The sequence below is a fragment of the Xiphophorus hellerii genome, chromosome 1 (genome assembly GCF_003331165.1).
Source record: "Xiphophorus hellerii strain 12219 chromosome 1, Xiphophorus_hellerii-4.1, whole genome shotgun sequence".
Lineage (NCBI taxonomy): Eukaryota > Metazoa > Chordata > Actinopteri > Cyprinodontiformes > Poeciliidae > Xiphophorus > Xiphophorus hellerii.
The window spans coordinates 12618598-12645533 of NC_045672.1; the positions used below are offsets into that span (position 1 = coordinate 12618598).

The following is a 26936-nucleotide window of genomic DNA, read 5'->3' on the forward strand; positions in this document are numbered from 1 at the left end:
AGTCTTGTTCATCATTTAACTTTGACAAGTTCCTTAACATTTCATTTGATCGCACTTGAATTCAGTCAGTTTTGGGACAGTGCAACTAAACAAAATAAAGTGTGGATCAAAATCTGGAGGAAATGGCATTTAACTGACTTTGAAGGCAGTTGGGCTGTTAGTTCCAGACAGACCGGTCTGAGTATTAAAATTTTTATGCGCAACCATGACTTTTCAGTGAGAGGCCGTTGTTTTGACAGAAATAGCTCCTGTATGCCTGCCTAATCGAACCAAAAAAGTTATCTGAGCATAAAGAAGTTGCTCAAATAGCCACTTATTGCAACCAGCTAAGCTATTCAGAATACATTGTGTGAATGGTCAAGTGGAATTTCAAAGCAGGTGGTCAATGGCAGTAGAAAGCTACACAGACTAAAGTAAGCTCAATTTTACCAAACCTGGACAATAAGAGATTTATAAAACAATTTTATCAGTCAGTATGATCCCCAAAGTTTTGAGGAACATTTCTGAAACTTTGTTGAATATAAGCAAATACGAATTAAGTTCATCTTGAAGACAGATTAGGTACAACCCGCAGCAAGAAATGTGTACTCAGTAAAGTGGCTGGTATATCTATGCACATCCTTTTATTCACAAGCTGATATAATGAAATTGAAAAAATATGCTTTGGCTTGTAGAAATAACTTTATTTTTGAGTTCACATTTTCTTCATATTTTTGTGTCCCGTTTGTTAAAAATGCAATATTTGGACTGTAGAAAATTGCACATCGTGCATATTAATGATCTAATTTCAAATATTCAGGAAGGACAAAGAAAACGGATGAAAAGGAAGGGAAAGAGGAGCATTTGTGGCAATACAAAAACACATTCTGTATAAAAATACAAAAATGTTAACATTTTTATTTATTTATTTTTTGCTTTACTGAAAACCTTTTATGACCCTTCTTTTTCCAAGACATTATAAAGTTGTAAAAAAAAAAAAAAAAAAAAGTTTAATATAGGCCGGTTGGTATAAAAGCAATATTGTCAATGTCAAAATTAAACGACTATAATATAATATAGCTCATTTTTTCCTTTTACAATATGTACATAATCATATGCGACATCCCACCTATGTTTACACCAGAAATATCCACTTTATTTAAAACAAAACATGGACAAAAACTCTCCCAACAGTAAAACAGTTAATACCTGAGTATAATTTATTCTACCATGTTTTGTCAATCAGACTAGGTTTAAAGTAGTACAAGCAGAAATGAAAATGTTTTTGTCACAGGAACTGACAGAAACTGTTTGATGGTGGATCCTGGCTTTACGCCGTGGCAGTGCTGGGTCCGCTGGGCTCACTGATGGAATCCCGGTACCTGGCTCCGGCATATTCTCCGATAAATGAGCCATCCTCGCTGAATTCTCCGTCTCCATCGGAGTAATCGGCCAAACTATCTCTGCTGATTCTGTCCTCAACCGTGTCGTCTGTGGAACCCAAGATAGGTTTCTTCAGTCGTTTTTCGTCGCTGCCACTGTCATCGGTAACAAAAGAAGGCGGGTCGGGGTCAGTGTCGCATTGAAAAAGCCAGAACATCTCAAATCAAGCATATAATGACAAAAAAAAAAAAAAAAAAATCTCCTGTTTTTGACATAATCTTAGGCATTGTTCTTATTTATTGGCACCTTTGCTAAAAATTTGAAGAACAAAAGTTCTTAGAATAAATTAATGTTTTATGACAATAGTGTAAATCTCAATTTAAATGCATTTAAATTAATGCATTTTAATTTAAATGCATTTAAATTTAAATTGCACAGTGGGAAAAAAATTGTAAAGAATCCTGTATAATAAGTGACATAACTAACAACACCAACAAAAGGAAAAAAAGAAAAGAAAAAGCTAACAAAGTATTGTCAGCAGTGGCTGTCAATCTGTGTATCAATGACGATTTTGGTCAAAAACTTTTAAAGCGCTGAATAAATGTACTCAAATTAAAGGTTGAATATGAAAATGATTCAGTGAGATTATGCCACAGCAAACTTATGTTAAGCCTTTTCACACATCTCTACCAGGGGTTTCATTAAATATGGAAACTAGATGGAGAAACCCAAGAAAACATTTTGCATTAGCAGCACCGAATGCGAAGTCACACCAGCCCACTAACGAACAACAAAATACAGTATATAACTACATGCCGAAGGCGGAGGAAGACGCACAGCAGGAAGGAAAGCACGCAGGGGGGCAGGGAGAGCTCTCTACAATCACTTCACTAATTGCTAATTGCCAAAGCTCCAAGACCAAAGGCAATTTCAAATCTCTTTAGAGTCAGCGATGGAAACTGCCAGACTGCAGTGAAAAAGATGCCAAGTGGAAGGTTTGTGTCTGTGGTGGAGGAGAAGACGACTGAGTTAGTGGAAGGCAGAAGAGGTGGGGGGGAGAAGAAGTGGTGCGTATGCAATCCCAGACAAACAGCCTGTCATTCCTGGTATTCCCGGGGGCTCGTGCGCGAACCGAGGAGATTAGATGCCAATTTAACGCAGGGCGAGTGGCCGACTCGCAGGTGTTTGTCTTTAAAACACAGGGTCACCTCAAACCACTGACATTCTTCCTTCTTTGCCTAAACTATCAATTTTAGTAACACCTCTCTTCCACTTTGATTTTGTATTCACAACACAAAGCCCTGACGCTCACAAAATCTTCGGTGTTTCATACATGATAGTGCTTACTGAAGCATATTGTGGTTGACACCTGAGTCGAAGAGAAGCACAAAATTGCGAGCGGGGATTCAAGCACAAGAGCCGAGCCGAAGACAAAGATTATACTTTGAGTCTCCTTCACAGTGACTTTTAATAACCAATCTTATCTCGGTCACTTTGCGGAGCCGTTTATGATGCAAGCCACATAAGGTCCACATTACAACCTTCTTTTTCCCAGGCTTTTCCTTATCGAACCTTCTTTCTCTGACGTCTCCAGAGCGCTGAAGATAAGTGGCTGTTATCTAAGAGCGAAGAAATGCCCCTGCCGCAGCCGCCCGCCCACAGTGACTTTGAATACTGCGATAAAATGGGGCTGAGAGCAGTTGAGCCCCAGCTTACTCAGAGCCTCTATTTGGTGTATCCTGCTCCTGTTTCAGCGCAAAAGTTGTTTCACAAACAGCAAAAAGGGAGGCACCAGATTAACATCGCCAGACATAAAGTAATCCTTTATGTCTTGCCTGTGATAAATATCGACCCGATTTGGATTCATGGAGACTTTCAGATGCATTTTCTTTGCCTTGCGTTTAAATATTTTTGATTAAAGTTGTACATAGAAAGCATCAAGAAAAACATTTCCGCACATGTGCTACTTTTTTTCCTCCACCTAATTGCACATTAAGTAGAAAAATATTTATTCAAAGGTGAGGGTAAAAAAAACAAACAAATGATATGAGTCGAATAACCTGGCACAACCGTGACACCTGCTGTTCTCGCAGAGGACGGAGGGACAAAAGGCATAGATGGCGGTCTCAAAAGAGAAAGCATCAGAAGCATAATTACCACTTGTCAGCTCCCCCAGACACATGGGATACCAGTGGGTGGTCTATTGCCTTCAGAGATTCAAAGGGCATACGAGAGCCCTGAAACTAGCTCTGAAGGCAGCCAAACAACATCACAGAAAAGCTAAGGGCACTCTGGGGGGACGGGACTGCAAACAGCCTCATGAAACCAACCATGAGGAGCATTCCAAACAGTTAGAAAATTTTAGTTAGAAAAAGTTGCAAACATCCGCACACAGTCACGAACAAATGCTGTTCAACAAAATGGTTTTGTGTGTTGAGAGTGTAGAGGCTCGTTTTCGTGCAATATCACATTTCGAGATTATTATTATTGTTTTCACATTTAAAATAGCTTATTAATGCAAGTTTATTTACAGTATGAAAGTGTTATCTTATTTCAATATTAGTAAGGCACTAGGTATTTTATTGATTTTGAATCAGGTAAATTTAGTCATATTTGTTCTCATCTAATTCTGAACAACTTCTCATGAATGTTATTGTGAACAGCAAAAGTGTGAGCTAAAAAGAAAAAAAAAAAAACATCAGTCAAAATCATATTAGCGTCTCCTAACATATGGGTTTTGAGCACAGTGGAAAAGTGATTAAGAAGTCTGACTCATTTCAGATGATTCTCCATAAGTTCCTGGTATTAATTTGCTCTGGTTCCAATCAGTATTTGCAGGTGCACATGCTAATTTGCACTCAGGGGGTTCTGAGAGTTGAAGCAAACTTGCTTTTATTAGAAACACATTTGCAGTCCACAAAATTGAGAATGTGTTGCTTCTAACTGAGAGACAAAACTCATCAGCAGAATAACAAATAGGCAGATTTTACCCCTTAATCAATAATTCTTGTCACATGACGGTGGATTAAATGTGATACACAAAGAGTACTAACAGTTTTGACCAACTGTGTTTTTTTCTGGAAGTGAGACAATTATTGCTCTGGGTGGTCAAACTGAACTAACTCAGTGTCAGTTAGCCAGGTATCGAGTTAGTATCAGACTAAATATTTAAAAAGATTTATTTTTAAATATTTTCTCCTTATGCAGGTACTGAACTCAGACAGACAGACACTTCTTTAACATTGTTTTGTCATCTTTTGAGAAATGCATTTCCTATTTCAGAAGCAAACATTTAGGTAAAATAAAAATTTCACATCTATACATATTAGTGGTATGAATGCCTTTGAGCTTGACTGCATCTTTACTCAAACTATTCTGTAATTTTAAGTTAATACCATCTTGTGCAAAAACTATATTGAAATAGTATGAATAATAAATAAATAAATAAAGGCAGTTTTCATATTCTCTAATAGAAATGTGTAGTTATTATCTTTTTTTATACCTTCTGATCAAACAGATCTGGTTTGCAATGTTTGAATTATCGCAGTAGTCTTTTCAACTGCTAAAAAAATAAAATGTGTATTAAATGAGCTTCATCTATTTAAAAAAATCAGTTTCTGTCAAAAGACATACATTTTTCATATACCAGCAGCCGAAACAATTTGACTAATTGTTTAAGGACAGCTGCACATCTGTAAGCTCATTTAAAAATGTAAAATATGCCCCCACATTGAGTCACCGGTACAAGGAGCTTTTAAGAATTAACTAATTGGAAAAACTAACTTACACTGAACAGGATGACAATGAAATGGTGCTTTTGTTTTATGTCTGATTAATTTTGCTGTGTGTTTGCCTGTTTGATTGAAATTGTTCATGTTATGAGGGGAAAAAAGAAAAAGAAAAGTCAGTGTTTCCATATATATGCTGTAACTAATAACCTCGAAGAAATGCCAAATACACGCACACACACACACACACACACGCCTACTAACATTAAAATAGCCTACAAGCATTACACGGGTCACAAGGTCTGAAAAGCATGAACACGCACACAACCCAAATCTAACTACTGAGTAAAAACACATAATTCCAGCTAAAAGGGAACAAAGCTTAAGCTGAGGGTTATCCACTACTCTTAAGCACACTTTGTGATTACCTAGCCCATTAAATGATGCGTGCACTGGCTTTCAGGTTGATCCTGGTAAACGTCATGAGTGCGAGGTTTGCTTTTAGGACGGGAAGGGGAAAAGAGCATATCTGTAATTTGTGAGTACTTCTTTATCATATTCACATTTGAGGTTATTTAAAGCTGCCAACTGTTGCCAGAACATAAAGCAATGTCAATGAGATTAATTAACTTCATGAAGCTCACCTGTATTCATAGGCGTCGTCATTCATTGCCTGTGACTCCGCATCAGGAAAGAGATCTTCCTTCTCTTTTACTGAAAGAGGGAAGGAAAACAGACAGTTGCTGTTTCACTTTTAGAATTGAAGTGAATGATGTTCATAATCAGTGCTACACACATAACAGATACTCTAAAATGTATGCAGAACATTGTGCATTTTTAACATTTTGCTAAGAGAAACAAAATAAATGTAGTACTTGGGTTACACTTGGAGTCAGACCAGACATGTTTGTAACTGTTCAAAGATCTATTGACACGTGTCCACATTACATCAAGTCAACATGTAGAGCATCTCTTTAGCATGTGTGCACCACGTGTTGTCTGCCCCTTGGGTAAAGACCCTCTGAAAATAACAGTTGCTTTTGAGGCAGATAAAAGAAGGGATTTTTGTGAAAAGAGCTAGATGGACAAAGGGGCAAACCAACGAAGCTGATGAAATATTCAGTGCTTCTTGTCAAACACTACTTCAGGCAAAGAAGCATAGTGGCGGTAGTGGGGAAGAAGTAGGGAACGAAGGTTGGAATGTGAAAGAGACAGTTTACAGGGACAAAACGCTGTGAGATGGAAACTGGCTTTGATACAGAGCAGGAAAAAGGGTACAAGGAAAGAGCCACAGAAGATTGCATAGGTGAGGGTTAGGGAGTAGGGGAACAAAGACTGCTCATTCTCACTTCCCATGCTGGACAAAAAATGCAATCATTTTTGTCAAGCAGAACTAACAAGGATCGTGCAAACTTCCAGTGTTCAATTTACAAGTAAATTACGGCAGATGCATGTAGATCACAGGTGTCAAACTCCAGTCCTCAAGGGCCGGTGTCCTGCAACTTTTAGTTGTGCCTCTGCTGCACCACACCTGAATGGAATAATTAGGTCATTAAGGCTCTGGAGAACTGATCTACATAAGGAGGAGGTAATTAAGCCATTTCATTCCAGTGTTTTGTACCTGTGGCACTTATAAAAACTGCAGGACACCGGCCCTTGAGGACTGGAGTTTGACACCCCTGATGTAGATGATCCTGGGCTTGGAACTGCTGGGTCAAAGGGTGACACACTAACAGTGTCTTGTAAATGCATTAAAATCTCTTGATTTTTAAAAATTTTATCACCTAACAACTACAAACATCTTTATATTTTTGTGTTATTTACTACTACTCGATAATTGTTGAGTGGAGGAAAATGGCATGTGTTTTAAATGTTTTAATAATAAAATCAGAAAAGTGTAATTTTTTCTAACTCTTGCCACATACGCTGAACTAGAGTAAGGTTATTATTTATTTCCTGCTTTAAACTTCTTCATCACTTTACAGAACATATTGAGATTAAATTACAAACAGACTGATTAGCTCACTTCTTAAGGCAACTGGTTGCACTAGGAACAAATAGAAGGAAATGAATACCAATGCCATACCTTTGAAATGTTTTTGTAAAGTATTTTGAAAACAATTTAATATATATTTTTTTCTATTTCATAATTTTGGAAGTTTGTGGTAGTAAAGTGACAAAAGGTAAAATAAAATAAATAAATAAATTTAAAAAAACACCTTCAATAGCGTGTTAATACTTTTCCAGGGCACTGAATAGCAAGCATTTCCAAACAGGGCTGGAGAAGAACTGAACAACTCCCTAAAGCAGACTGCAGAATTTTTGATTTACTTTCCTGAGCAAAATGATGAGGGGATCCTTTTCTGATCAAGGGTAACTGACCTTGATCAGTTGCATACCTGCATATTTGCCACCCTTGGTTTTCATCACAAAGCACACGATCACTGCCAGAAGCGTGAGTAATGCCACCGCACACAGAGTCCCGATGAACCAGCGCAGAGTTGAAGTGCTGGCTTCCGTTCCGACTTTTTCTGCTAGCAAAAAGAACAAAGAGATACAAAGATCAACAATCTTTCGATCACACTGATTTGTCTGAATAATTCTCAAACAACTTTATCTTTAAGCATAAGCGTGGCTCACTTGGGTTTGCGAGGATACTTTCACACTGCATTAAACTCACATTCCCTTCCTTATATTACGCTGTCACTTCTGATAGAATATTAAGCAGCAAAAAGGCAAAACAAACACGTATGCCTGAACAAAATCAACCACCGCATTACATTCACTGGAGTCAATGAGCCGCAGAGTCAGTTTGCCATTTAAGTGCAGAAAGCATCTGATCTACTGACAACAACTTTTTTTGTAACTAAACAGTTCATACAGCTGCAAAATACTCCTCTTTAATCTGCCTGTGATTATTTATGAATCTCCCACCAATCCACCGATACCCTATGGACATGTGAGCTTTCATATATGAAGCAGCGATCACGAAACCACAGGAAATGTGGAGTGAAATGCAACTAGAGAAATGGTGACCACTAGGAATAAAATATACTAAATGTCAGATATCTTCATTTCTAAAAAAACTGAGGCATGTGAGGCATTGACTTGAATTAGATATCTATTTCCTTCCTGAATTAGATAGTTAATACTATCTAATTCAGGAAGGAGGTGGTCACCTCATTATTTGTGTCTCTAGTAGTCAAATATCTTTCTGTTTTAACTTGTAGAAAGTATTTTGTGTAATATATACATGCTGAGAAATAAACATGTACTCCTTTGATTTGCAGCTGAGTCTCGATTTAAAATGTTTTGTGAAAGAGGCTAATAATGATTCTTTGTATTCCTCCCCTCTCCTTTGTCACTTGTTTTTTTAATGCCGTCCTGGGTGGAAGTCTTTGTCAACAATGACTCCGCCTTAGTTTAAATATATCTAGACACATTTGGAAATAGCTATGGAAAGGAGTAAATTCAAAACATATACATATATTTAGTTGCTAAGTATACCTACATATGATATGCCATAAGCCTCCTATCAATGTTTACCAAAGGCTGGGACAGGAAAAGTAGCTTAGAGTTATTCACATAAGCCAAATAAAGCTGCGAGTCGCCCTGCTTTTCTCGAGCAGACCAGCTGATTTTGGCAAAGGTGTCACTCACATAAGAGCTTATGTTGAACAGTGCCGAAACTGATAAAGCAAAGAAACAGGAGGAGGAATGGAAACGAGACAGGCGCAGAGAAAAGGAGAGAGATGGCAGGAAAAGAGGATTAGTGGAGAAAAACAGGATCCCCCATAGCTTGAAACCAGCGCATCTCGCAGAAACCCTTCAAGAAGACAGTTCAAAAGCTAAGTCTAGCCCTCAAACGTAATTGAGAAAAGATGGATTTGCACTCATGAAGAGCAGATTTACAGATCAGAAGAGTGCATCGCATCTGGTCTTCACCCTGCATTTCCTGACACAGCTCACCAAGGACAGATATGAGATCAGGTTGAAATTACTCTGTGTCTATCAAAAATGCAATCATATGAACATCGGTGGGAGATCGCAAGTTTTCTGACTATCAGAAAACGAGTAAAATTGTTCACAACAGATCACTGCAATGAAAATGAAGCCTCAAATTTCTACTGCAATACTGCAAGGCAGCACACTCAACAAGGGAGCACTAGAAGCTGTATGAAGTCAGAGTTGTTAGAACAAGTGGGACACCTGTGTTAAGTCAAGCTTTTAGGCAGCAACTACAGCAGAGTCTGATCAGGAAATCATGATCTCTTATATTATGTCACAACTATTGCTGATGGTCCCTAACCGTTTTGTTGCTTTTTTCCTGACAGTTGGAAACAGGAGTTCATCTCTGAGATTTTATTAGTACAGCCTTAAAGGACAAGCTGTTGCTCAGGCTATGACCGGCTCTACACTACAAGAACAGCACGCCTACATCCTGGTCTATCTCTATACCAGCATATGTCTATGTGGACTAGCTACATCAGCTGCAGGCGGTGGTACATACTGTTCAGAACAGGAACCACAGCTGGAGCAACGGAAGAATCTTAAGGGGAAAAAAATGAAATACAGCAGAATAAAGCAGAAAGCTGGCTTCAAGGTTTTCAGAGCAGGCTGGCTCAGCCACACAGTCTGACACAGCTGTAGGAACAAAGCATTCTTACAAGCACCAGCAGGAGCAATCTGTGTTTTAGTGACTTGTGGGAAGACAGACTTAAAGAAGAAATGAATAGACAATAGGAACTCAAATCAAAATAAAATGGTTATGCTAATTATTAAAAATAGTTTAGCCCAAGAGCTATTAAAAATATTTTTTCTTTGATCGAGAAGTTTGTTTCTGAACAAAAATGAGCCTGGAATCACTCAAAAGACATTAAAATATTTAAATATCTTAAAGCAGTTGAACCGTTCTTACAATTGCTGGTCAGCATGTTTCCCCTGGTATTTTTGCTTAAGCATAAGATCTGCTTCATGTTTGGTGATGAGACAGGCAGTTCAAAGGCTTCAGACACTGGACCAGTCACAATTTATCATCGTTTCCAGTCGAAGAAAACATTTTAATAACATATACTAAAAGTTTATTTTAAACTTTGATTTTCCAGGCAAATTAATAATTTCGGCAATAACTTGCATGTTGAACCATTTAAACGGGAGCCCTTCTGTGGTGTACACATTGTACGAAAATCGTAAAGTACACAGCAGGTGCCTGATGACACTAAAGTTTGTCTCATTCACAGCTTATGATTTGATGAAATAAATGAAATGGTACTTTCAGTCACATTTAACCCTCTGGTTACAAATTTTAAATATTTAGAGTGAAACAATCACAAATACTGAATCTTTAAGATATGGCTTGCAGTTTATTCAATTTGAAACAAGAGTTTTGTTTTGGTTTCTTAGCAGCAGAGTCACCTTTTATTCCTGTTGAACTCTCCAGGATGTTTTGAAAATAATACTCATTTCTTTCATTTGGGCATAGGGGCAAAGAAAACACTTTAATAGCTGTGTTAAAACAACTACTGTAGGTGGTAATAACATTGTTAAAAACTGCATCAAAATTCAAAAGAAATATTCAAATATAACAAGAACAGTTGAGACAAAACCATACAAATGTGAAAAAGATTTATAAAACTGGCAAAACGATGTAGGTTTTTAGCTCAGGAGGCAAAAGTGTAAGTATCATCTTACAAAGCAATCTCTGGTTATCCAGTCTACATCATACACAAAGCTTTTAAAAATGCTTTTCTCACCATAAACTCTGTTTCCTTGCGGATGAGAAGTGCGAACAGAGAAAAAAATATCCCCTTACAGAAGCAAGGGCTCATCCAGGATGCCATTCAAGCCACAGATATTTTATATCACAGATATTGGTCAGGAAAAAGAATTGGCACATCTGCATCTTTCCTGTTAATATTTTTAATTGACATTTTTTATGTCACTTGTCTTATGAATTGGACTGTCAAGCGTAAATATTTCCTCAATCTGATCTGCCATTTTAATAAAACACACTGCTGTTTTTCACACCGACGCATGAATCATGTGCTGATTAATGTGAAGGGGAAATCAGGCCTTAACTAATGCAGTTACATTTTAACTTTTAGATTTAACGTCCTATATTTTTTATTTGTGAAAACTGCTGTGTTTAAATGCTCCACCAGGAAGCAAGTTATTTTATCTGTTGAGAAGCGGGTTATTTTTCCTGTGACTTTCCAGGCATATGCTTCTCTGTGCTTTCTGTCTTCTGTTTTTTTTTTTATTATTTTGCAGACTGCTGAATTTCTCTTGCTTTCTTATCTCATGAGATTTTTCTCTTTGTTCCACGCCGGCTGTTAGAAATTCTCTCTCAGTTTTTTTCTGCTTTTTTTTTGTTTGTTTCCTAGGTGTTTGCAAATGTTTCTATACTTTCATCTAATATTTGTGACATTACCTTTTTGTATCATAAGATTTGCAAAGGAAGACCTCTGCTTGTAAAGAAAGATTTTTATATCCAGATTATTTTTTTCAGATAAGGCCAGAAATGCCCATCCAGGAGCTCCTCTCACTTAAAGAACACAGACACAATTTTAAAAAGAGGATCCCTCATTCATATGCATTCATTTTGTAACTGTGTCACATGTTCCTCCCATTTATGTGCCTGGATTCAGGGAGCCCTAGCCCCATCCTACTGGCATCCATAAATCTCTCCTCTGCATTGTGACTAACATACCCTGAGGACAACTCTTTCAAACAGAAGTATTTCATCTTCCCATCAAGCCTCTGCTCAACCACATTTACAAACAATGCATGCAGTGGCTCTCAGGCTGGACATCCACTAATGCAGGAAGGCATCTCATCTACACATATTTACAAAAATATAAAATACTTTTTTTCTCTCCCTTGTTTTTGTTTACAGCTTACTAACATTTTCTCATGCTCTCTTTTTCTCCTTATCCTTCCGCTCGCTCTGCAAGGTAATGGCTGGAAGACTCTGCACTGCTTTATTTATCAGTGACCATTACTCATTTCACAATTCAGAGAAAATCTATACAAATTACACCTCCTCTCGCCCACCACAGTCATTGGCTTGAGAGAATCCGTTCACCTGCAGGTCATGTGACTCACAATATTCAAGATAGCTTCCTGTGGATTTATCTGTGCACAGTGAAGCAACATTTCATGATTACCAATAACATAGAAGCGTGTCATAGAGGCATTCATTTAACCTACCTTCATACATTTGAATAAACTACACTGTCCTCAAAAAGTTAATTTATTTCAATAATTACATTTTACAATTTTACATGTAAACAGACATATGTGCTTCTTTTAATTTTGATCATTAGTGTCAGCTAATACAAAAAACACAAATTCAATAAAATAAGGGTTTAGTTATGGGAATGTTACTGTATAGAAATGTTAGGTTCTATGCTGTAATGACACAAATATTATTGGAAAATTGAGTTGAAGGAAAAATATAGATGGAAAATTTTGCCCAAACCAAGATAGCTAACTGCAACCTCTAGAGGATTGTGAAACAGAGTCTATTCAGAAGTTTGAAAGAGATTCACAAGACATGAACTCAGTGCAGAAAGAGGCACTGAGTGAAACAAATTGCCTTGTTGATGACAATTGTAAGTAGTACTTATCAGTAAAATTGTTTCAGTCCATCTACGTGGACAATTCTTTTCTCCTCACATACATAAATGAAGTTCCTTTCACTTTGTGTGCAGATTATGTTTGCATATAGCTGTAAAGCTCCAAATTCAACTAGCCTGTTGATTGCAGCTATTTTCAAAGTCAGAAGCTTCTCTTTCTGTTTTGACCACCAAAGCACTCGCCTCCAGTCAGCAAAAAACCGATGCAACAGTGAAACCTTGCTTTTAGCTGCTGCAGGGCAAAGCACCACTTTCATCACTGCATGGAGGTTATGGTATATTAAATAAACCAAAGATTTGTGTTTGCCACATTAAAAAAATAAAGATTTGTGTCAGGTCTGTGGATTCAACAGGGAAAAAAATGCTAATGTGTAGCTACAGATAAAGCTGCAGATAAAACACAATTTCTTTTTCTCTCACATTTTCCTGAAAGTCTTATCAAGGGGAAATTAAAGCCTTAGTTATTTGATGTGGGTAAAAAAAAACAAGCAAATGCTTTTACTCTTATTTTCTTGTTTACTCAATGGCTGGTAGTAGAGTGTGTAGGCTGGGAGAAAGAGAATGGTGCAATCATTTTAGACAACGATTGCTAAATTTCCTGAAACTTTCCTTGACCTCAAGGCCAAATCTCAATTTCTAGTTCTAAGGACTGAACTGTTTTGATACTGTGGGTGGAAAGGGAAGAAACAATACCTGTAGAAAACCCAACCGTGCATATGGAGAGGAAAACTGATAAACTGCAGACCTTTTTACTGGGGGTCAGTAATACTAATCACCACATCACTTCACGCAGCATTTAACATGTTTTCTTCCGCTATTGCCTTTGGCTAGCCTCATCTCAATCCCCATAAACACTGACCAGTTTCACTAGTCACTATTGGAGAAAAGCATCACTACATCACAAAGATGGTGATACCAATGTTAGTTTTCCACCACATTTTTGCATGTAGAACAAAAAAAGTCAGACTTTTGTCTTATCTGAGTAAAGCACCTTCTTCAACATGGGTGTTTTATCTCTTAAATGATTTGCAGTGGGACACACTGCAAATGATATGTTTTCCTTTCAAATGTGTGTTAGAGCCAGGTCTAGAGAGAGTCAGACTAACAGTTATTCTCTTTTGCAAAATATCTAAAGTTGAGTCATTGTAGACAATATTTTCACGTCTTGCCACAAATTTCCAACTGGTCTGAGCTTGAATTTGTCTCAGTCGAAGAAAAGTAGCAAAATGTGCCATCACCATGTTTAACATTGGGAAGAGTGTGTTCAGTGTTGTTTAGTGTTCCTTCTCTGCCACACATATTGTTTTGCATGTTGATCAGACTATTCAGTCTTAGGAAAATATATATAATTACTACAAGATGAATAGTGTTTAGAAATCCATAAGCATGCCATACCTTTCAATTTTTTATTTCTTAAAGATTCTGACAAGATTTTGATTTTAAAAATTTATCTTTCTCCTCCTACTTCGCTCAAGGAGTATGGATATGTTTGTGCACCTCTACTCCAAACCCCAAAGGCTGAGTTTCCTTCCACCCAAACAAATGCAAACATTAACTCCAGTACATGCAGGGATTTTATCTACTCACCTGGAGGACTGTGATTTTCAGCCAGTTCTGCAGGCCCACAACCTGCTCGAGTGCACGCACTGAGGTAGAAGCGGAAGAGGTTGCCCCTGTCCGATCTCACAATGTGGTGTTGAGTGACGTCAGGCAAAGTGAGGTTCAGCTCGAAGGAATCAATCACCTCCAGCGAAGTCTTATTTACTGAAGAGGAGGCAAGAAAGATGTCAGGTCAGTTTAGATCACACGGTACCCGAGATGGACCACTGCCAAAAAAACTATCATTGGTGAGTCATGTTGTAATGGAACATAGCTATAATGGGGGTCAATGTTTGAGGGAGAAGGAAGATGAAGAGATGTCATACTGGATCATACATAAAGCGAATATGGGAGATACAAGTGGTGACAGGTAAGCCGAGGAGGAATACATTAAGACGAAAGGCAAGGAGATGAAAGGTGGAACTGGAGAGCTCAAGAGGAAGATGCAATGAAACGGATGGAATGAAAGAAATGCAAAAAAATATATTTTTTAAAACATTTAAAGGTAAGGTAAAATATTTGAAAACTGTTTAAACATGGAAAAACGAGAACAGATAAAAGGCAACAAAACAAAGAGACAAGGGAAAGTGCGAAAAAGAAATTAGAAGGCCTGGCAATTACAAGTACAGTAGTGCAGCTTATTACTAAACATGCATTATACATCAAAGTAAAGCGTGTGTGCAGACTGGTGAAAGCAGCACTCTAATATCCTCCTGAAAGCCCCCCCAGTGATGTCACCACTGTGCAAATGTTGGAACGGCAGGTGAGAGCTCGGCATGCCAGATCTTTTTGTGACTCTTCAGCGGTGCACAACGCTGCTTTTTTTTGTTCGTTTCTGGTGACAACAGATTACTCATTTATTAATCAAACAACTGCTTTAGTGAACCAGCTGGACATGCAGACAGCGCATATACTGTTGCGCCACAAATCCTATTTTATTTAGCTCATTAGCAGCAAACTGGATTTTAAGCGTTCTTCAGTTACATGTTGAATCAATTCAGCTGAAAAGAAACATTCAGACGCCCACAGATTGCACAGTGTGGGTATATCTGTGTAAAGTCGGACATCTGATACCTGGAAAAATAAGCAAAGAGGAGGGGAATTGGGGGGCAGAGTGTATTGAAGAGCTGGCCAGACTCCGTGGGTGCAGATGGAGGCGGCGGAGGGCTGTCTCTGCATTCACATTTTACACAAAAGACTTCAGAAATGTCAGCAAACGAGGGTGTAGGCTTTGAAAATAGAGATCATAATAAAAGCTCCTGACTCTCTCATTCGCCCTAGCTGTACTACAGCAGAAAGGCACTTTCTCACATGAAGAAGAGGAGTGATAAATGTCAGTGGAATTTACACAAGAGGCACCACTAGCACTGGCTTAAACATTTCTACCAGGAAAAAAAAAAAAAAATTAAATAAAAAAAAATAATTAAAAAAAGCTGGCATCCAAGCAGAAATGTGATCAGGAACAACGAGGGAGCTGTTAGAACCGAGTCTTAGGGAGAATGTGGTGGAGGGTATAGAGTTAAACAGCGCCCCCAACTGTCTGACAAAATAATACACATGAGAAGAGGAAGGCTGGGAACCTGGTGGGAAATCAGGTTCTCAGACGGAAATTGTGGAAAATGTTTTCAGTGTATGGGAAACCTGTAGGGTTAAAAACCAAAAGCCCACACATCTGTCATTTTAAATTTCAAACTTTTATAGACTTACATTTCAAAATAGCACTGATATATGCTAGAAATGTTATCACACAATCTTTTACACAGTTGGAATTTATCATCTCTGTTCCCTAAAAACCTAAACCATAAAAATGTAATTCTGAAATTTGGATCAGGTTTATTTTGCTGGTTTTTTTTTTTGCTTCCAAGAACTATTTGACTGCTTTTTTTAAAATCAGAACTGGATTTTTCTCCTTTGAATTCAAATTCTTATATCCACTATACATGAGTTTATTTTCTCTGCCAATATTCAACAAATAATTTTCGGTGCTTAACTTGTTTGACATCTAAACAGAACTCCACAGGTCTAGTTTAAAATTCTGATCCATAAAGGCAAATGTTTTTATTATAACTGATTTAAGAGAGTGTGTATAGATTTGGTTGATTCTGTCAAGGATCCGTTAAACAAAACAATCAACTAGTTGGACTAACATGTATTAAAATGGCAGATGAAAGACAAAGGGGCATCATCTAAATAAAAATTAATGAATAAAGGTCTTTATATTGTAGATTTTTAAACTTAGTTAATCAAATAAAAGGTGATCTCTAGAAACTTAAACACAGGTAACCTGTTGCCACATTTTGGAGTTAAACTTTAAAATAAACTTTTTTTGTATGCAGAGATAAACATTTCTTCACATCATTGTTAATATTTAAATTAAACATAAGTCAAAAAGTTGAAAAGCTTGGACATCAATTATCAGGAAGTGTGTTTTATGTGTTTACATACAGAGGTGATACTTTAGAAGATAACCAGTGAGGATGCCATTCGTCACTGACGGTGGTCCCCATTCCAGCAGCACAGTGTCATCATCCTGAATCCTGGGAATCAGCACGGGCACTTTCTCTGGAACTGTTATACAGAAAACATTTAAATGTGTAAATAAAATACATAAACTGAAGTTACCATTCAGGCAATTTAGCCAAATGACAATTCAGAATGATGTCAAAAAAAAAAATGAGGGGATTAAAAATAAATAAAAACTAACACCAAATTTTTCTGGATTTCTCTGATAAATCCCTCAATTCCTGTTCATTTTTAGTTTATCCATAAGCATGAGCCAGAGCAGAAGAACGTGTGAAATTTTAAAACTGCAACCATATGGATCTTACTGTCAACAATAGTGAATTCATGGACATACTTGCCTTGCCTTGGTCCGGGCAGTCAATAGCACTGACGGGAAACTTGTTTATGTCTGGTGTTCTGTGTTTGAACTACTTCACTTGTGTTGTCTCACATTGTTTGCACACATTCATATTCATGATACATTATTTATAAAAGTGCTGATTTATTCTCTTATGAGACTTCTGTGAAAGTTTTTTTTCTTGTAAGATGTTATTTCAAGCATTATTTATTTTTCTTGTGGCAGATATTTAAATTGTGAAAAGATAGCAAATGGGAAGAGTTTTGTACAACGAACCAAAAACTTTTTTTTTTGGTTTGTTTCTCTTCTACTTTAGTTCAGACCTGTTGTATCACTAATAACCACACAGATGCTGACAAAAGAGGGCTGGTCAAACAGCTAAATCCTTAATCCCTCACCTACAAACTGTGACCGGAGATATTGGGGCTCTCTAACTTAGAAGTTAAGTGAACTGCAAAACAAACAGCAGATCACAGTTTAATGACATTCAAACTTTAAGATGTAGCATTAAAAATGAATATACATTTAGCATCTGATATGTACATACACTGTATGAAAAGGGAATTTCTTTCATACTGTCTGACATCAAAACCTGCTTAGGTTCAATAAGAACTTTTCCCTGCACAAGACACAAGCACAACATGATGCTGCCATCACCGTAAGTCGCTGTTCGGATGGTGTTTGCAGGCTTTATTCTTTATTCTTCTAAATCTAACAATGGTCTTTATGGCCAAACATGTCACTGTTAGTTTTAGCATAGCAGATCTCTCCAGAAATTAAGGTCTTTATCTCTGACCAAATGTGCTAAGTGTGATGTAGCCTGTAATATTGCTTTTGGAGTAGTGGCTTCTTCTTTACTGAGTGGCCTTTTGTTTGTTGACCGTTTCATCTTTGGGTAATTCAGCTTTGACTTTAATTTTGGGATTGATTTTAGGCCAAAACATGTTCATCTTCTGAAACACATAAACCGACTTCTTCCTCCACAGCATTATGGCTAAACATTTCCAAGGTGTTAATACTTGAATTGTTTGAACAAATAAACACAGTACCTCCAAGACGCTGGAAAACGTGTCTAAGAATGAACCAGACTTGTTAAATTTTCTCCCCTTGATTTTGCTTAATTGTTTCATCATGCCACTCAAGAATGCACCTCTGTCTCAAAATGCATCCACGGCAAATAAAATTCCCCAAATATTTTAAATGAATGGAAATCGTAGTGTATATTACCTTGCTCAAACTTTTTGGTTTGAGCAAGGTAATAAAAAAAATCTCAGGAAAATATCAGTCAAATATTATCTATGTGAATGCAAAAGGAGCATGGATGACTTGTTGCATGGCTATGTCAACTTACCGCCCTCTGGAGTATAAAAGTTGACTGGATCACTCTTTGGTCCTTTTCCCTTCTTGTTAAAAACGTTCACTGTGAGTCTGTACTCAGAGAAAGGTTCAAATCCTGGCACAATGACATGAGTCCTGTTTCCAGGGAAAGACTTGGAGTTATGCTCCTCTAAAATCTTGTCAGGACTCAGGAAGCTTTTCATTCTCTCCCAGTTAACCTGCTGAGATGAAAGACGTAAAGAATAAGAAGTGCAGAGAAATAGTTTGGATAATGAAACAAAGTCTTTGAAAACAATCTTTTGTAACCCACCAATCTCTAGTCTTACACTACCAAGAGCATGTTTCTTAATACAACTTTAAAACAAATTCCTTCACTAAATAAAATGTACATCAACTGTTTATTATATGCTGTATATTTGAAACATTGTAAAGATGTCAGGTGCAAGAACCTCAAAATCTGAGCAAGAAAGAAAGTGTAATAATAACACAAACTGAAAAAAAAAGTTGATAACACAAGAAAAGGCAAATTCAAATCTTTATTTATCTTTAAAGGAAGGTGTAATAATGTCTCTTCCTCATTTGAAAAAGACACAAACATCCATGTAAATCCACTGCTGTAATTCATATACCAAGCAGTTATTTACTCTTGCTCACTTATTGTATTAGTAGATTATTATTGTATTATAATCTACATTTAAAGTTTTTTTTGAAAAGGTACAAAAAATAACTTTTGCCACAACAGCCTTCTCTCAACAGTAATAATGACTGAAACTTAATTTCAGTTGCAAACTAAAAATAGGCAGAAGATAAATAAATCTAAACCGATAAACTTACATTGTAGCCTCCTAAATGACCTCGCACTGTGGCTGGGAGAACTGGGCTCCAGCTGACTCTGAGAACGGTGGTGTTGATCACCTCCACTGCTACATTGTGTGGTGCTGCAGTCGGAACTTAAAAGGAAGTTAAAAAAAAAGTTACAAATCCCAATATATAGTGATTCTGACACTACAAGATATCTAAAAATTGAATCTAACAAATTCAACATAAAACAAAATGAATTAAGATTAAGTAAATGATTTCAACATCAAATTTAAAATAACATAAAATGTGCATAGATGTCATCTAAGAAAATGTTAAAAGACTTTTGTTCTCACAGAGATGTTAGAAATAAGGATTTTTTTTAGTGGGTTAACATAAAACCCAATTAATTAGGGTAAATAATCATGCTGTTGGTAAACTAAATGATAATAAAATTAGTACAGTGGAAAAACATTTCAAAAGGTCTTTGTTTGGAGTGTGTAGTATAGATATTCTGGTTAGAGTCGCAAATAAAAAGGTGGCATTTCATAAAACAACAAACAAAAAAACTATTTAACTTGATAGCAACTAAAGCTGCATTCAAAGCTAAATAATTCTAAATCCTATTACTAAAAAGTTAAAAAGTTAAATAAAAGCCGTGCAGATGTTAGGGAATGGTGGAAAGCCCTCAACAGGCCATCGTGTTTTTTGATCTGTCAATTCTCCCAGTTTCTGACTTTCAGACTTTCTTCTCTTATACAAAGGTTATCTGCCACCTGCTAGAAATAATAATAATAGTGTTTCTCTTGTATTTGTCAGAAAGGTCAGAGGAGGTAGGTAGGGGGAGAGTCACAACTGCACACCTGCACATGGTAAAAACCTTTGAGTAAAGGTAAAATAAGAAAAGAACTTAACCTGACACATTTTCCTGGAGACAGTGCCAAAAGACAACTGAGGAAGCAGATGGAAAAGATAGCACAGGAAGTTCAAAATAAAGAATGAGAACAACAATAGCCTGGTGTGAAAACTTAAGGCTTCAGGGTTTATTAAGTTGTCAAACATTAGAAAACACATAAACTGAGCTGACAAGATTACAGGACTCACTATCTTCTCCAGAGTAACCGGTTATGGGTCTTGGTTCTGGACCCCAGCCGAGGCTGTTCCTGCTCTGGATTTTGATCTCGTACGGTGCAAAGGTGGATGTGTTCCTGACGATAAAGGAGGATCTTGTGACCAGGTGCTCCTGCCATTTATCTTCCACCTCCAGTTTTCTGTAGGAGATCTTATACTCAAGTCCTGGACCATTGAATTCAATAGGTAACAGTGGCTACAAAATAAAAGGAGAAAAATGAAATAAAGATAGTTACCATACTCTGTGGTCAAGCCAATTTTCAGGCCAATCAGGAATACTAACACAATGTACCAAGCAGGTATTGTTATATCCTGGCTGATTAATGCTTATTAATGAAATCAAGCCCTAATTTAATAAAAAACTACATTTACTTCCACCTGAAAAGAAGACTTTAGACCACTGAACAACAGTCCAGTCCTTTCTCTCCTTTGCCAAGGTAAGACTTTTGATGTAGTCGCTTGTTTAAGACTGGCTTAACACAAGGGGTGCGACAGCTGTAGACTTTGTCCTGGATATGGACTAAATGACATTCTAGCTTTCCAAGGAACTGAATTTTGGTTATTCATTATTTGCAAACAGCAGCCATCAAAAGTAACAGAAATAAACACTTTTAACAGATCACTGTGCATGTAACAAATCAAAATAAATGAGTTTCACTTTTATTATTTAAATGTTTCAATAATATTCTAATTTATTAAGATGAACTTGCATTAGAACAACTCTAGAATCTTAGAAAGGTTTATTATTGTTATTAAAATGAGACATTAACATAAAAAAACCCTCTTACGTCCCAGCTGATGTCCATTTCATGGGGAAAGTGGCCATGAATTCTGATGTTTTCCGGGTTTCTGTCTGGTGCTTCAAGGAGAAAAATAAGGTGAATAATCATTTTGTTGCAAAGAAGAGGATCAGTAGTTGACATCCTTATTTCTGTCTGCTGTAATTTACTGGAATTACACTAAACTGAAAGGCACGAATTTATATTTAATGATGAGGAAATTTTATCTTGTTGTAAATAATGCTTTCAGAGTTACAGTGACATGCGGATATTCTCTCCCCTGACTGGTACAAAGTCATATAGCTGCAGGCTGACTTTTAGACTGATACCTTAGGAAAGAAAGGTTCAAAGTCAGACGCTTTCTCAAACCCACAGATAACCTCACCAAAACATGCTAATAAAATAGAGGAATCATACCAGCAGGGGGTGTTTTGAGTCTCTCCGTGGGCTCACTAGGTGGTCCAGGTCCAATGGCATTAACAGCATAAACTCTGAACTGATAGTTAAGGTCTCCATGAAGAAAGAGCTCAGCCGTTGCCTGGTTACCGGCGACTTTCTGCAGCTCCTTCCACCTTCCAGGCTCCCAGTGGCTCTCCTCATACTCCACCACGAATTCTGTACAACAGATGAGTGAGGATCAGACATATTTAATCAGTGCCTTACTACTGAAACAAAAAAAATAATGGATGGTCTCAGTTAAAACTATAATTGTTATTAACAGAGAAACAGAGACAGCTCGTTCCAGTCAGAAGCTCAAAAATAATCACTTAGATCTGGGTGCCCTTTCTGTGCAGCTTATTAAGAATAGCATGATTAAAGACAGTCTGTCTGGGTCTATTTATTGTGCAACTATTTCTTTATGAACTCCACAGTGTTAATATAATTTTCCAAACCAAAGAAATAGCATCATCTTCTTCTTATGAGAAGAAGATGATGTGGTTTGGTTAAGTTAATCCAAAACCACACACATATGTGCAAGTCTAATTTTCATTGCTAAACAGGTGGCAGCAATGTGTTAAGAAATAAGTCGACATCAGAGGTGGTTCTTGAATGAATGGTAACCTGAGCAAACCAACAAGACTTCTGCCCCATTCAAAACACACACACACACACACGCGCGCGCCTTCAGTGTAGCTCTTTCTTCAAAAAGTCCAAAACATTGACATTTTGTATTGAGAAGACACTAATCAAAAACCTTAGGAGCTAAAAGATTTTTGTGTTTTTGCAAAAGAGTTACATTTCTTGAAATATATTTAACTGTCTTTAATATGAAATTATTAATTTGAGGTTTGAGCGGTCTTAAAATTGTAAGATTTGGAACTAGAGATGGTCATTTGCAGCAAGGACTCATTAAAATTTATGAAATAACCCTTTGATTTAGTCCCAAATCGGGATGCCGACAGAAATTTCTAATAGAAATCAAAATAAGGATGGGAAACATGAATCAGACAAGCAGAACACCTTATGCGGCTTGTTGGATATGAAATAAATCAGAACCACTTTGGTCTCTCTTTACATTTAACACAAAACAGTCAAATGATATGAAACGCATGAGGCCTGTCTTGAAAGAGCTGGAAAAAGACGGGCTTATATTATGCTATTAAAGAAAACAAAATGTTGAATAAGAAAAAAAATAACCTTAGGAGCAAGTTGAGAATTAGAAGAAAAAAACAAACAAACAATAAGATTTTATTTCTCTTAAGACAGTTGAGAATACTTTTTATCATCCATTAGGAAACATAACGTACCTACTAATTTTGAAAGTCTGCAAGAAAGATTTGCCCATTTAAATTCTTATCATCCCTGTAATTTTCAAAACTAAATTAGCCCTTTCTGAAAGCATTAATGAGAAACAAGCTTTCCTGCTGGGTTTTATTTGTACAGCTGTTTCCAATCTTCACTTGTTAAAAGAATTTCATTTAGACTCCATTGACAGTCAAAGTGCTTGAATTTTCCCGTTTTTTGAAAAGAAAAAAAAAAAAGAAGAAACCTGAAAACATTTAGAGACATTAACAAATGCGTTGTATTCCCACTAAGTATAAAAACACCTCCAACAGTGGTTGGCACATTTTACATAATAAGTCAGCTTGCTGTCAAACTATTTTTTTAATCAAAACATACCACTGCAGTAACAAGCTCCCAATAAAAATCAGTAAATCTGTGAAAAGCTAAAAATAATGATTTCATATTCTGAGTCATGTTATCTGTCGGAGTTCTCTTAAGCTAAGTTGTTGTGAGTGGAGACTCTATTTAGAGTACAACGGTGTGGGAGAAAGTTTTATTCTTTTTTCCTTGCTTTATTTATTTGCTTTTTCAGTCAATAGAGTGGGTATCACCCTGTGTCGAGCGCAGAACTACAGTATGGTGGTACATATGGCTCAAAGGGTAAAGGTTGCTGTGTGATTGTCAATAGAGAATAAGGGTAAATTCTCAATTTTTGTATTTGTTCCTTACTGCCCTAGACAATTTTGAATTATAAAACAACTACAGGCATTATTATGTAAATACCATCTGTATTTTATTAAAATCAAAAGCAGTCTGAGGCAAATTTGCGTCAACAGTCTGCAAGGGGTTTATGTTTCTAATAACTTGCTGGATAGAATGTATTTTTTTTGCACAATGCGCTTTGATCAGAGACCAAATGTGCAATTGATTGTGTGACAAGCAGCAGAATGACATGTTTGCTTAATGAGACATTCATGCAAGAACTGGTTGTGTGCTTGAAAGAAATCGGCTGGCACAAAATATCTTCATATTAACTTTCCATAAAGTGTGGAGCATGAAAACACTTTGTAGATTACTTCTGCCATCTACAGGAACACTCAGATGACTCTGCAGTTGTCAGGTGTAACAGATGGACAAGAATCTGAGTACAGAGAGCTGGCGGACTGCTTTGTGGGAACAATTGTCTCCTTTTTAATGTAAACAAAACAAAGGAGATGATTGCCAATTTCTGAAGAAACAGGATTAGATCAAACCCTATTTCTATTTCTGTCATGAGAGAAGAAGTGGAGGTGGTTGAGGAATATAAATATCTCAGTGCTGGACAACAGATTGAACTGGAGAAGCAATAGTGAAGCCGTCTATAAGAAGGGACAAAGCATGATGTACTGTACTTCTTGAGGAAGTTAAGATCTTTCAAGGTTTGCAGCAAGATGCTGCAGATCTTCCATAAATCTGTTGTAGAGAGTTTCAACTCTTCTGATTCAACTCATCTGTTGGGGCAGCAGCATCAGAGCCAGGGACATTAAAAGGCTCAACAGCCTGATAAAGAAGGCTGGTTCTGTTCTGGGGCCGGACTGTGGAACCTCTGGAGATGACGATGCAAAGAAGGCTTCTTTATACAATCAAGAAAATTATGGACCAGCCTGACCATCCTCTCCAGAGTGTCTTCAGTCAGAGGTTTCTTCAAATTCACTGCAACACAGACCCCAACAAGAGATCTTCCCTGCCAACAGCCATCACTCTCTGCAATAACTCTCTGAAGGATTTGAATTAATATAAGTTACAACAACATTTAATTTCCCTTAGGAGTTAATAGAGTATTTTTTGAATTTGAATTTTTGATATAATAGAAATTGTGCAAAGAACTTGTACAATATTTTACAAAAAGAATACAAGAAAGGACAATGTTGATAATATATTCAAAGTGTGGTTTTTATTATTTTACTCTATGCAACAGATGGGTTCCCAGTTGGTGTACTCAAGAGTGAAATATGCACATGTGCTCCTGCTATAGACCATCTTCTGTTCTTCCTTTTGAAAGATTTAAAATGTGTTTTGCTTATTATATGTGTTTAGGAACATGTTTGTAGCAAGGAAAATGCTGATTTTGGATCTGTTCAAAATCATTTTAAGAGGACAGGATATTTATAAAAGCCTAATTGTCTCATAATTATTAATTGATGACATCACTATGTGACCTAAATATAATATCAAACAGAATTGGGAAAAGTAAGGCTACATGAGCAGCTGCTGATGATCTCTGGGTAAAATGTTGCTAAGTATTAAATTATTCAGCAAAACTCCCACTCCTTCCCCTATACCCGAATTCAGATGCTGTGCTTCATTCTGTTTAAACTTTTACCTCTCACGGAGCTGTTGTGATCACTCCCTGGTATCCAGGACAGAGTTACATTTCTTGATTCCTGATCTGATATCTTTAAACTCATAGGAGCATCAGGAGTATCTGGGAATAAGAAGTAAAATCAGCACAGAAACCTCAAATTATAATTTAATTTTAGAAATTTAAGGAATTTTAAATATGCTATCATACCCAGTACAGTTAGAAAGGCAGTTGCAGTATCCTCATCAAGACTTGTTCGAGCAATGCATGTATACCTCCCCTGATCACTCATATTCAAGTCCCTAATCTGCAAGTGGTCACCTTCCATATTGTACCTGCAAAATTAAGAACATTTGTTACAGCACAGAAAAATAGCTTAAAAGATATTAGAAGAACTACAGCTACCAAAAAGCTTATTTTGCAGTAATAACCAAAACGGAAGAAAAGTGTAAATGAGTTGTAGTTTAGGCATATTTATTTATCATCCATGATTAAGATGTTTAAATCAGACTTGAGGTAGATGTGAGTTTATGTTACGGAAACAAAAATGTGTCAATTTTTTTGATTGACACATTTCTGTTTCAGTAACATAAACTCACATCTACCCTTTAATTTTAGTACAGTTACTTGTACATTTCTTCAATGAAAAATGTACCATCTTTAGAAATGATAGTTGTCACTGAAGTAGTACTGCTAAAAACTATTCTAATTAAAATGTACTTAAACCTTTATTTTTATACATTATGCAAATTAAATTTTTTCAAGTTGATTGGAACATTTACTAACATTAATTAGTAATCTACAACTTTAGGGATGGTGGACAATCTGTAGTGGGGTTCTTTCTCTTCCTTGTTTGGCATCCAGAACTACCTGAAATATCAGGCAATTTCAATAAATCTGGTCTCCAGTAAACTTAAAATCAGTCATCAGTTGCAAAGAACGAAGGTCTTTCTCTGACTCTAAACATTTTTGGTGGACTAAACAAGATTTGCCAGTGGTAAACACTGTTTACAATCAAAATCAAATATATTTTATTTCTCAAATTTTAGCACAATGATAGAAAATTTTAGGATAATTTAAGATTACGTATATGTTTGTTTTTCTAAAGTGGACCCCTATAGAAAAGGTTAAAAAAAAAATGTGGCAAAGGACCATTGAAATGGAAATTTGAATTCATCTAGAGGTACTTATCACATTGTTTGGCCAAGGTTTGGCCATTTTATTAGCACAGTAAAAATTGACATTTAGATCAATCAAGTGTGGAGAGATGTGGGAAAATGTTCTCAGTGCATCTGGACAGAACAGATGTAGATTTCATCTTTCTGTTGCTGAACAGCACAAGTCTGCAGCAGAGTATTATTAGGACTATTGCAGATAAGTAAAAAAAATGGCCATGGAGGTGTAAAAAATAAATGTTAAGCTTAATTCCACACATTTTACAAGACAACTTGGATATTCTCTGATGTCGAAAAGCTGTAAATGTGCGAGAAAAATTACCATGTTTCATGATTAAAAGCATAAATTTACAATGTTAAAATTAGGATATCCTCTGACAAAGTAAAGTAAAAAAAAAAGTAGAACTGTGCATTTCAGACATTTGCAACAAAAAGTGATAAATCATTGCCTGTGACTGACAAT

The 26936-nt window shown here is 36.6% G+C and overlaps 1 protein-coding gene across 1 annotated transcript in view; it reads right to left on the minus strand.

Moving 5' to 3' along the window:
* Nucleotides 1-662: 662 nt before the first annotated feature.
* The window catches only part of chl1a (cell adhesion molecule L1-like a), a 40576-nt gene continuing 14302 nt past the window's right edge, over nucleotides 663-26936 (minus strand). Inside the window, 13 exon segments of the mRNA XM_032572212.1 lie at nucleotides 663-1517; nucleotides 5735-5804; nucleotides 7490-7624; nucleotides 14315-14491; nucleotides 16772-16894; nucleotides 18538-18742; nucleotides 19359-19474; nucleotides 20238-20273; nucleotides 20427-20649; nucleotides 21242-21312; nucleotides 21650-21847; nucleotides 25320-25421; nucleotides 25509-25633. Of these exon segments, the coding sequence (XP_032428103.1) occupies nucleotides 1310-1517; nucleotides 5735-5804; nucleotides 7490-7624; nucleotides 14315-14491; nucleotides 16772-16894; nucleotides 18538-18742; nucleotides 19359-19474; nucleotides 20238-20273; nucleotides 20427-20649; nucleotides 21242-21312; nucleotides 21650-21847; nucleotides 25320-25421; nucleotides 25509-25633 (1789 nt within the window). The 3' untranslated portion in view covers nucleotides 663-1309.